The sequence below is a fragment of the Primulina huaijiensis genome, chromosome 17 (assembly GCF_012295235.1).
Source record: "Primulina huaijiensis isolate GDHJ02 chromosome 17, ASM1229523v2, whole genome shotgun sequence".
NCBI lineage: Eukaryota > Viridiplantae > Streptophyta > Magnoliopsida > Lamiales > Gesneriaceae > Primulina > Primulina huaijiensis.
The window spans coordinates 4,909,355-4,921,532 of record NC_133322.1 but is presented as its reverse complement, the minus strand read 5'-3'; the positions used below and the strand labels follow the sequence as shown (position 1 = coordinate 4,921,532).

The 12,178-nt window shown below is 34.0% G+C and overlaps 1 protein-coding gene across 1 annotated transcript; it reads right to left on the bottom strand.

Annotated features, from left to right (window-relative positions):
- Positions 1–6,670: 6,670 nt before the first annotated feature.
- Positions 6,671–9,942, bottom strand: LOC140963057 (probable LRR receptor-like serine/threonine-protein kinase At2g24230). The gene has a single exon (XM_073422273.1). It carries the CDS (start codon positions 9,459–9,461, stop codon positions 6,894–6,896), a length of 2,568 nt encoding a protein of 855 aa, XP_073278374.1. The 5' UTR covers positions 9,462–9,942; the 3' UTR covers positions 6,671–6,893.
- Positions 9,943–12,178: the final 2,236 nt, after the last annotated feature.

Genomic DNA, 12,178 nt, shown 5'->3' with positions numbered 1-12,178 from the left:
TTTCATGATTATTTGTTGTCTTGTTTCTTCATTTGTTGCGACAAATTTTGTTACGTCTTTCTTATGTCAAAATTTCATTGTTATTTCGTGTTGTAACAAACTTCAGTTTCATACCTATTTTCTTTAGGATGAGTTTTAGTTACATCTGCGTTGTCATTTCATCACGAAGAACTTCATTCTCATTCTTGTTGTAATAGTTGTCGCGACATACTTTATATTTTCTTTCTTTGCAAGGTCTGAATTGTGTACCAAATTTTGATAATCACTACTCGTTATCCACCAAGTTTTCTTCAAAATCATCAACAGTGAAGTCAGGTTCCAAGTTTGTTGCATAACTTGTTGCAACACAATCTACAACAGTCAAGTGAACTTGATCTTTTTTTTACTTTATTTGGATGTCGATAGTCATTTGTCATGTGATTTTGGCTTGCCACAATTGTAGCAGTTCCCTTCAAAATTTTTGATATTGTTTTTTTATTTTGCCCTTGCTAAGATGCTTTTATCATTTTACTAGCATTTGGTTCCACCAAATTTGCCCTTGCCTCGTTAGGTATTTTCTCATTTGGTTCAGACTGCTTGCGATTATCCTTTTCAATCTACAAACTAGCATTCAAGTCCTCAAGTTCCATATCTTTACACTTATATTTAAGATAATTTTTGAAATCAGTCCATGACAATGGAAGTTTCTCAATCATCGCAGAAACTTGAAAGAGTTCATTTATTTGCATACTCTTGGCATTCAAATCATGTAATGTATCAACTGTAACTCTTGAACTTGTGCAATAGCAGATTTGGAGTCCACAATTTAAAAATCTAGAGAATTTATCCAAATCCTCATTTTCTGATTTTATTTATTTTTCGAGGATCTCCATTTGGGTTAAGCGTGCATGAGTGAGAGTAGTATTGGGATGCATGGTCTCCTGAGAAGTTCTCGTACGTCAAACTGTTGAAATTGTGCCGCTTAATATGGTTGACTAAGTGGACCATAAAAGAATGACGTCAGATCCGGGTAATACTATGCTGGAGACATGGCCGACGACAAGGAAATAGTAAGACTGATCTCTAAGAGATATCAGACAACACCAACGGATAGACACAAACATCTCCAAACTTATGAGCCTAACAACATGACTCATTTACATCCAAGTATGTGCACTCTGCGTTGCCACAAGTACAAGAAAATAAAGTTAAGCATTAGCTAATATGTATAAATTTTCATCTAATGGCAAGCGTTTGATCTTAACAATTGTTACAATATGGAAGTCATGGGTTCAATTCTCACAGGAAGCATATTTATATACTTATTGGGGTGGGGGGGATGTTGGTTTAAGCATGCATGAGTGAGAGTAGTATCGAGATAGGTGACCACTTGGAAAGTTCTAGTGCGTTAAGCTGCTGACGTTGCGTTGCTTGATCTTGTTGACTAAGTGGTCTATGAAGAATGACACAAGATCTTAATAGGTAATACTATCTCTGTTGGGGACAGGGCGACGGTAGAGAAATGGTAAGACTGATCAATGAACGATATGAGACAACACCAACAGATATACATACACCTCTCTAGACTGATGGGTCTAACAGCACGGTCCATTAACAAACAAGTAGGTGCACTACGTACTGCTACAAGTATAAGAAAATAAAGTTGCGTTTTGGCTGACATCTATAATTTTTGGTATAGTTATAGACGTTTAATCATGATATCCATAATTTTCTTGTAGTTTTCATTTGACTATACATGTCATATAACATGTTATTCCAACAGTTGAGGATATAATCATGGCATCAATAATTATCATTTCCCTTATCTCATAAGCCGTTATCTTGTCATTGTCAATTTTCTTCTTTGATATCGTTGGAGCCCTCTCATGCAAAAACCTTACCAGATTCAAGGTGGTGAGAAAATATCATATTTTGTTACCATGTCTTGAAGTCGGTACCTGCAAACTTCTCGGGTTTCTCACCATGTGCCACTGGAACAGTCGCTAAAAAAAGGGCAGAGGATGAAGAACTCATTTCAGAATGCACAGTAAAATTTGTCTTAAGTTAGTTGGGTAATTGAGAGTTGTACATCTGAAATTGTTTAGAAGTTGTTGCAGTTTATCTCACAACAAGCAATAGAACAAAGCACGAACAAAATGTAAGTCGATGCTAGATGTCAACTCTAATTCTTTAAGACGAATTTTCCCCACATGCATTGCTTATGAAACATAACAATCGTTTCCCAAGTAAAAGACTTTCGTTTTGTGAAAAGAGCATTCCAAATCATAAAATCTGACGAACTTCTATATACTTTTTGAATTCCCTTCAAAGGTGAACACAAAAAGGTTAAATAATATAAATTTGATAGCTTTTTCATGCAATATGTTCCTAGTGAAATCTAAAAAAAAATCATTCTGCAAAATGTGAGAGTTCTATTTATAAATGATGGAAAGTTGTAAGCCTTTTGATTAATGGCTACAACATGACATTACATAGAAAGGTTATGACCCTCCATAATGACTTTCCATACTTTTTCTTGTCGAGTCTTTAATGGGCCATCTTCGAAAATTAATTTTTCATTCACCGTAAATAAGATTTAACAAATTAATATTCTAAAGTTATCTACTCGAAATAATTTTCCAATATTAATTGGTCTAACACTACATTTGTACTTGTCTATGATGCAAATCTCTATGTAATATTTTATTTCTATAAAATAAAATAGAAACTCGTCACACTACGTATCTGAGAGAAATCTGTTGGATCTTGGTTTTCTACGCGCCCAAACGCAGCGGAAGTTTTAAAATTTTTATTTTTATTTGACAATCAAAATATATTTGATTTGGACGCTCGTATGGTTTTACGATTAAACATTCATAGGGAGTTAGAATATTATACCTTTGTGAATTAAATCACTTGACTCCAACTAATCCGGTATAAACGGATTAGCTCTTGATGAATCCCTACAAACTTTCTTCAAAAGCTCCTTTGTTAATTCTTCTAATCAGGTCCACGACTAGATGATTTATTCCTATTCCAATTTGCACTAGAAAATTGGAAGAAGTTTTGCGTTGGAGATCAAATACTGAGAGACGGCTCAAACTTTTTTTCAAAAAGAAGTGGCCGAAATTTTGGAGAGATAAACTTGTGATTTTCGAAAATTGTGAAGGTGGAGGCTAGGGTTATGACTTGATCACTCCTATTTATAATTAAGCCAAAACCTAATACACTTAATTAACATTAATGGACTTGATTAATTAATTGGGCTAGTCCAACTAGTTTAATTAATTAATCAAAGTCCATTAAGAAATTTAATTATTTAGTATGTTGGACTTGTACTCCTACAAGCCCATTAAACATACTTTCCACTATATTTAATTTAATATTTAATAAACTCAACTTTTGAGCTTAATAAATTAAATACATTATAAATTCAACATTTGAATTTAATATTTAAATTATAAATTCAACTCTTTGAATTTTATCATCTCCAAAATTTAATATTTAATAAACCCAACTTTTGAGTTTAATAAATTAAATTATCAAATCTTATAAATTCAACTCCTTGGATTTATTCTATCCAAATTTCATAAATTCAACTTCTTGAATTTACTATCTCATAAATTCAACTCCTTGAATTTATTCTCTCAAAATTTAATTATCATAAATTCAACTCCTTGAATTTACTATATCATAATATAAATTCAACTTCTTGAATTTATTCTCTCAACGGGAACAAACGATACAGTACTTGTGTGACCCTCAATGGTTCAGGGATACAGCTAGCCGTGGGTTCATTACTCCTTGTGATTCATAATAACATTTATTCTTATTCGGGCTTACCCTAGTTAGCCTCATTCTTTTCATCAACACCTTGATCAAGTATGTCAGAACTCATTTCTGATTGCACCCATCGGATCATGGTAAGAGCGTCTAGTAGCATCGCCCCATGATCCCCTAGGTATCACTGATAGTGCCTACAAGAACCAATCGATTATGATTAACGTACAGTACGGTCCTTTCATCTCATATATCCCGATCGAATCTGCAACCATTGGTTCATCGAGGGTTGCATATTAATTCGATAACTATGTGATAAATATAATAGTGGCATCGCGTGTACTATTGGAGAACTCTTTCTCTAACGTAAATCTCATACTCTGGCCAGAGATTCCATGCACTATTATTACATCAGACCACATAGGATATCCACACCCGTAGGTGAGCGGTGAATCCCCGACTACAATGCACTGGCTCCTATATGTGTCGCAACTATACCCAACCTCGCCACCTGATGACTCTCCTGAAGCCGGTAAACGAGTCAAAGCACAGCCCTAGCATATAGAGCCTCAGTGTTGTCCCGGGTCGTAAGGACTAATGGTGTACAATCATAACCACAGACTTATCCTCTCGATGAATGATAACCACTTGGAAAATCCGATGGAGGGTTGTTCGGTATAATCATCATATGACTACCCATCTGCATGTTTGGACATCTCTATGCCCTTACCAAAAAACGCAGTACACAACATCACAGATGCTAGTCTCGAGCTCAAGCGACCTTTATCCCTATTTTAGGCGGCTGAATCGACTAGGAACGAATTTAGAATATGCAGTGTTTACAAATGAGTTTCAACATCGAATTACGATTCATTTGTATTAAAGCATAATCAAGGACTTTATCTATGCTGCTTGCATGTGTATACAGATAAAGTATAACGAAACCATTAAAAAGTAAATTATATTAAAATAAAGATTGTTTATTACACTTGAGTCAATAAATTTCTCAGTCAACAGTTGGCTTACAGGGCATCTACTCTAACAGAATCTTTAATGTATTTGTCAAAAAGTGTATTTAACAATCGTCGTCCCATTCGCAAATGATAGCAGGCACGTACAATTGATGAATGCGACTCCATGACGGGTCGGTACAGTGGTCCTCTGATGGTTTGTTTTTTCAGTATTTGGTCGAAGAGGTCGAGATTTTACTAAAACGAAATAGTGTCATATCAAAAATCTCGAAAATACATGAAAAAAATCATGAGAAAATATAATGTAAATTTGATATATCGGGTCTTATAAGACCACATATATATCTATTTAAATCCCCAAAGTGAAAATACGGAGACCCTATGGAGTGTTAGCATCACCATCAAATTCCTTCTTGGTAAAAAAATATGAGAAACACGAGTAACGAGGGAAAAAATTTGTGTAAAACGGTTTTACGGGTCGTATTTTGTGAGACGGGTATCTTATTTGGGTCATCCATGAAAAAGTATTATTTTTTATGCTAAGAGTATTACTTTTTATTGTGAATATTGGAATGGTTGATCGGTCTCATACATAAAAATTCGTGAGGCCGTCTCACAAGAGACCTTCTCAAGTACGAGAATAATAGAGAAATTTAAGAAAATGACGTTTGTTTTGCTATAAAATTAAAAATCTAACATTCTCAATTTTAATCATTGTTCAAGCTTTATATTTCTGTATGTTTGAATGTTATTTCGCAAAATAAAAAATTAAGAACGATCAAATTAATTATTTTTATAAATTTTTTATATATTAATTGTTTTTATAACAATCTTGAGATAAAATTGATTTTTTCTTTCTTCCGGAAAACGAACAATTCCGACTTATACATGACACAAATATACGACAACTTCCTGAGGCAGATATTTCTCAATGAAAGCACATTACCCACCAACTGGCTTTGTAAACCTAAACTGAGGAAAAATTTAGTGTGGTCCGATTATTAACGTGACACATGAAAAAGTCGACGTGATACTAGAAAATACTAATATGACATTGAAAATTGCTGATTTGTCAACGTTTTGACCAAAATAGATTGAAATTCAAAGTTAACATATCAAACCACACTTTGACAAATAGATGAAAACATGAAATTTGATAAATTAATAGGAAAAGAAATTATTTTCCTTTTTTTTCTTATATAATTTTGAAGAAAAAATTTTTTTCTAGTTCGTGTCTTTTTGATATAGGGGTGACTTCATGACATTGTGATAATATCATATTTGATCATAAAAGAAAATTGTGTCCAACCTACAACTAGGGCGTTCAAGTTTCGGATAAAACCGAAAAACCCGAAAATCCAAACCGAAAAAATCGAACACTGAATCGAACCAAAAATCGAATTTATAATTCAGATATAAATGTTAAAACCGAAATTATTTAGTTCGATTTCGAATTATAAATGTCAAAATCAAACCGACCGAAAAAATCAAAATTTCATTAAATTAATAATTTTATTTTTATTATATATTTTTTGAGATGATATTAGTGAATGTTGAATTATTTTGAATAATATTTAGTTTATTGTTGTTTATGTAATTTATTTAGACTTTATATTTAAATGTTTTACTGAGAAATGACGTAAAAAGATAACATATTATATTTTACAATATATTTATCTTATTAATTTAAATAATTGTATCAAAACCAAAATAATCGACCGAAATAACCGAACCATTTCGGTAGAAAACCGAATCGAAGAAAAATTGTTCGGATATCGGATTATATATTTGTAAAATCGAGAACCGAAATAAAAAACCGAAAATCGAACCAAACCAACCGATGAACACCCCTACCTACAACTCATTAAATAAAATCATTATCTGAACTCTATCAATTATAAGTTCAAGCATTTGTCGTAGTAAAAAAAAATGATAGCAAATAAGTAACTCAAATATTGTAAATTTAATTAAATGTAAACATCACGTTTCGATCACCTTCCGAGTAAGGATTGACACAGAATTACATAAATGGTCTCAATGAAATATAACAAAGTCACCTTGGTCACTACTGCTGCTATACAATCTTTATAACAGGGTTATGAAACCAACATAACAAATAACAAAAATTGCTTAACAATCAAAAGATTATCTGATTAACTGTGTTCATTGTTTGATCAGTTCAAGATCTTTAAGCAAACCAACTACCTGCTGCATGCTCGGCCGCTTTGAAGGAACTTCAGCAGTGCAAAGGTATCCAATCTTCAACGCCTCGACGATTTGACCATCGGGAGCTGTTCCACGGATCTTTGTATCAATAGCCCATGATTCTTTGTTCCTCCTCACTAACCCTCTCACCCAACTTACCAATGTTGCTTCCTTTTCATTCGGATAATCGTCTCCAACAGGCTTTTTACCGGTGATGAGCTCAAAAAGAACTACCCCAAATCCATAAACATCAGATTTTGGAGTTGGTGCCTTTGGAGAGCTTCTTTCTGGATCAAGTAACTCTGGTGGCATGTAACCAGGTGATCCACGAGTAACCTCATCCTCGAGTTCGCTACCGAAAATCTTAGCCAGCCCAAAGTCCGATAATCTTGGCTCCAAGTTGGAGTCAAGATAAACACTGCTTGCTTTGACGTCTCTGTGAATAATAGGAGAGCAGCCGTGGTGAAGAAATGCAAGTGCCCGAGCCATGCCAAGTGCAATGTTATGCCTAAATTTCCAAGTCACTAGTGACCCCTCGGAGCCAACATTTTGTATCCCATTATTCTCATCGTCCCAAGTGTCCATGCTCCAGTCTTCTGTAGCTTGAACTCCAAGAGGCAAATCATACAGCAAGTTTTGCAGGTTTCCATTTTCCATGTACTCATAAATGGCAATCCTCCGATCTCCAGCCAAACAATAGCCAGCTAACGGGACCAGATTCGGGTGTTTGATTCGACCAAGATGTTCAAGCTCTCGTGCCGCTTCCTCGTCTGTCAATGTGGATCTATGAACCAAAACTTTGACCGCGACATGAATTCCTCCAGGTAATACTCCACTATAAACGGGCCCGAACCTCCCTTCTGCCAACAAGGTCCCCCGATCAAAATGAGAGGTAGCAGACAAGAGATCTGCAAATGTAAAATTCAGCAACGGTTTCTCAAAAACTACTACTGGCACAGACGCCGCTTGCTTGATATCAGCCACCCAAGTGGTTGAATCAGTCTGGAATGAAAATGGTCCCGAGATAACTTGTTCGTCCCTGAAGGATTTCTGTTTCACAACCCACATTTTTGTTTTCCTGCGACATCGAAAGGCTAAAAACAGCAATCCCACAAGCAAACATATCATTGATAGAGAAAGAGCTAGAGCAAGCTTTAATCCTCGATGTCTCGAAGATTTTCTTTTGAACAGGTCTGAGTTTGCAGCAATTGGACAGCTGCTCACCGATCCAATGAAAGATGATTGGAGGACTTCAGATGAAATTCGTGATCCACAGAAACTTAAGTTGTTGTGAGAAAAGTTTACCCTTTCCATCTCATGGAATTTTTGGATGAGCATCAATGGGATACCCCCTGTAAGATTGTTGTACGAAATGTCTAGAACTTTAAGATTAGCGGTAGCAAGAGCAGGAATATGGCTGCTAAGATGGTTTTTGGATAGATCCAGTGTTCTCAAATGGATAAGTCGTGAGATACTACTAGGAATAGGACCAATCAAATTAGTTTCAGACAAATTCAGGTACTTTAAATTGGTCAACAAATCAACATTCAAGAAACCTTGTTCGGTAAATCTATTGTGGGCAAGATTAAGGTGAATGAGATTCTGTGATCGATTCAACTCAGTGGAAAATTCCCCACTAAATTGGTTTTCAGACACATCCAAATACCGTAAATTCGACCAGTTGAAAGTGGAACCTACAATTACCTTGGCAATGTGACCTTGAAACTGGTTTCTGCTCAAATCTATCACCTCCAGCGGCCCTTCAAAGACACCAACAACAGAACCTTTAAACAGATTGTTCGAAATGTTAAGATGGACGATGGAATTCATCCCTAAGAAATCCGAACCCCGGCCAGAAATTTCATTTTCAGCAAGATTCAAGAATATCAAGTTAGGGAAAGCCGCCCCGAAACCTTCAGGAAGACGGCCACTGAGCTTGTTTGCAGATAAATCGATGGAAACCAACCACGGGCAATGAGTAATTCCCGACGGAATTTTCGATTCAAACATATTGTTACCGAGATTCAGAGCTTGCAAAGTTGTGATGGAGCTTACAGATTCAGGGATACTACCATAAAAGGCGTTGAATGAAAGGTCCAAACTTTGAAGTTGCCCAAAATTGCCAACGTTGTTAGGAAGATTTCCAGATATTTGGTTATATGAAAGGTTAAGATTCTTGAGTGAGCCTAAACTCCAAAAATCAACAGGCAGGGCACTGATTTCATTATTGCTAAGATCCAAGTATTCAAGTTTTGTCAATTTCCCTATAGTGGTTTCAGGAATTACACCAGACAAACCCAAACCAGAGGCCTCAAACTTAACAATCTTTTCACCTTTGTCATCACAAGACACAACTCTCCAAGAACAAAATGAGCCAGAGAAGCCATAGTCTTTCGATGGATTTTTTCCCATTTTTTGCAAGAAATCAAAGATATAAAACACATCTGTATTGGGTTGTTGGCAAACCACCACAGGCGTGGAGGAAAGTGCCAAAACTAAAAAATAAACAAATATTCCAAAACCCATATCAACTTTGCCCTCCAAACACAGAATAGTTAATTCAAAATAAAAGCAAAACCTCCCACCCTTCAAGACTCCAACTTTACCGCCATTGATGCTTATACAACCCTTCCTCCTGCAACTGAAACACCAACAAATCCACAACCGTCGCCACAGCAAACCATTCAACAAAGAACTTGAGGTTGTAAGAAAATATAACAAAATGGGCTCTATTCTTTTTTCATAACACCAAGAAAACAGTACAGCAACACAACATGACAGACATTACCATTTTGAAAGCTTCTACACACAGTAGTACATAGAACGGTGGAAAAAATTGAAGTTCTAGGAGTCCAAAGATAAGACAACAAACGTGAGGAGTATAAATGTCTAACCTTGGAGAAATTCTGAAACTCAAATGAAGCCAAGAAAAATGTAAGTGGCTAAATATTTCAGACATACAACAAACACTAGAAAAGTTCCTAAGAAAGTTTTACAGAAAGGTCATTTTAAATGAGAGAAAAACATGGTAGTGGGTTACAACTTTTAACAGTTCTACAGGTGATGGTTGTGTAGTAAAAAAGTGAATTTCGAGACAGTGGGGTGGTCAGAAAGTGGGCTTCATAAATTATGAAAACTAATGTCAAGAAGGTGAGAAAAATCAATGCTTTCTGCATTTTAGGTGTCTCTCCATCATCAATTGTTTCCACGTTTCGACTCGGGCTGCTCCAAAAGAAGTTTAGTGTTCAGACTTTGCGATACCAATTAGCTTTTACTAAATATTCTATTCATTTAGATAATTAACGTTTTTATATAATTTAATCATAACTATAATATCTAATCCATTTTAAAAACAAAAATTCAAGTACTATCTCCGCAAATTACATATTTAATATAATTGTTATCCAAATAATAATTAAAATCCATAACAAAATTTTATTAATCAACTCGATCTATATTATGACAACAATTCATATAAATAATCAAGCCACCTGAATATTTGAAAAAGTAATTTCTTATAACATCTAAAATTTAATGATCATTAACAGTTCTCGACCGTAATTTTATGGTTTTTTAGTGATCACTATGTCCCAACAATGAGATAAATCTCGAGTTCGATAAACCGTGAACACAGTCCTAGTGTTGACAAAAGCATCGGGTTTGTGGATTGCTAGTTTAACCCTTTAGCCCATGGTTGAACTGTCGAGTTACCATGTATTAACTAAATCTAAATAGTGAATATTTATAATTAAAACAAGTATTTTTTTTTACATTAAGTCTCTATAACTAATATTGTTTGTTGCCAAAAAAAAATAGTAATTATGACTCGTGTTATGACATCACTAATCATATCAATAAAATATAAAAAAAAATTTATTCATTTTACTTGTGCAAGAAATTAAAATGAGTAATCTAGTAATAGAGTTTTTTCCCCTTTCAATGCGCATGATATAGAATTCAAATATTCTACCAATCCACCAAGTAATTCAAATCGTTAACCCATGGCAAGATGTGTGAGACAAATGGAAATATGCCTTTCCGAGTGCTTTTCTTTTACCTTACAAAATGAGTCTATTTTCTTTCCCATTTGTTATGCTGATACTTTTTGGACAATTTTTTTTTTTTTTAACGGATAGTCTATTTTTATATATGAAACATGAAAATATATAAAATGTATGTATGTACATACAATTTTGATGTGTTGTTCATCTTATGTATTCACATCCGTACTCATCAATAAAGTGATACTCGTCTATTGAATGTGCTTAACACATCCAAATTTTATATCTAATAGATGAGTGTCACATCATTAATGAGTACGATGATGGACAATATATTAAAACTGTGTTTGCATATGGGCTAATATTGTTGGCATCTAAGTGAGCACCAATGAGGCGACGTCAGTGATGCTTACATAGGTATCAACAATGAGTACTCATAAGATCAAACGTATATATGACTAATTGCACATACCCTTACGAAAAGTCTAAAAAACAGAAAATCTCTTACAAATATTAATAGATTAATATATCTTTATTTTTTTTTAAATCAAACACATTTAACTCATATGTTATAAAAACTCCGACACATTACCCTCTCTTATAGGGATTTTTATATTTGATTTTTTAAAATATGAGGTCTAAAATGTTTTTAATTTTACATAAGGTATATTTTGCTTGCCTGTAAAATTAACGTGCCATCTGATTATGTTTTAGAATTTTATGTTTGAATTTTTTAAAGAATGAGGTCTAAAATATTATTAATTTTACACCTTATATTTTTCTTGCCTAAAAAAAATAATAACGTGTTCATATGAATATGTTCTTAAAATTAATTTAATATACACGTTTCGTTCATCGACATATACAAATATTTAATACATTTGAGCATAGTTTGATATACATGATAGGATAAACATGTGGGCTATGTTTGGTAGCCATGATCAGAGAATGATTATTAAATAATCATCACTTATCTCGCGTTTGGTTCATTTTTTATTTAGTCTGCAGGCCTTTGATTATGATTGAAAGCCCGCACTATTCATGTTATTTGTGTGATTAAATATCCCTCCTCAAAAGGTGTGATAATGTATAATTCTTGAATAATGATCATGACAAGATTTTATATTGACCATAATACCATTGAATTGTCTTCTTCAATATAATATGAAAATTAAAATTAGTGAAAATTTAATAATTAATATAATATTTAAATATTTATTATATTTTTTATAAATTAATTTC

What these genes read in the sequence shown, in the direction of transcription:
- LOC140963057 (XM_073422273.1), bottom strand. Translation starts at nt 9,461, where the DNA reads ATGGGTTTTGGAATATTTGTTTATTTTTTAGTTTTGGCACTTTCCTCC.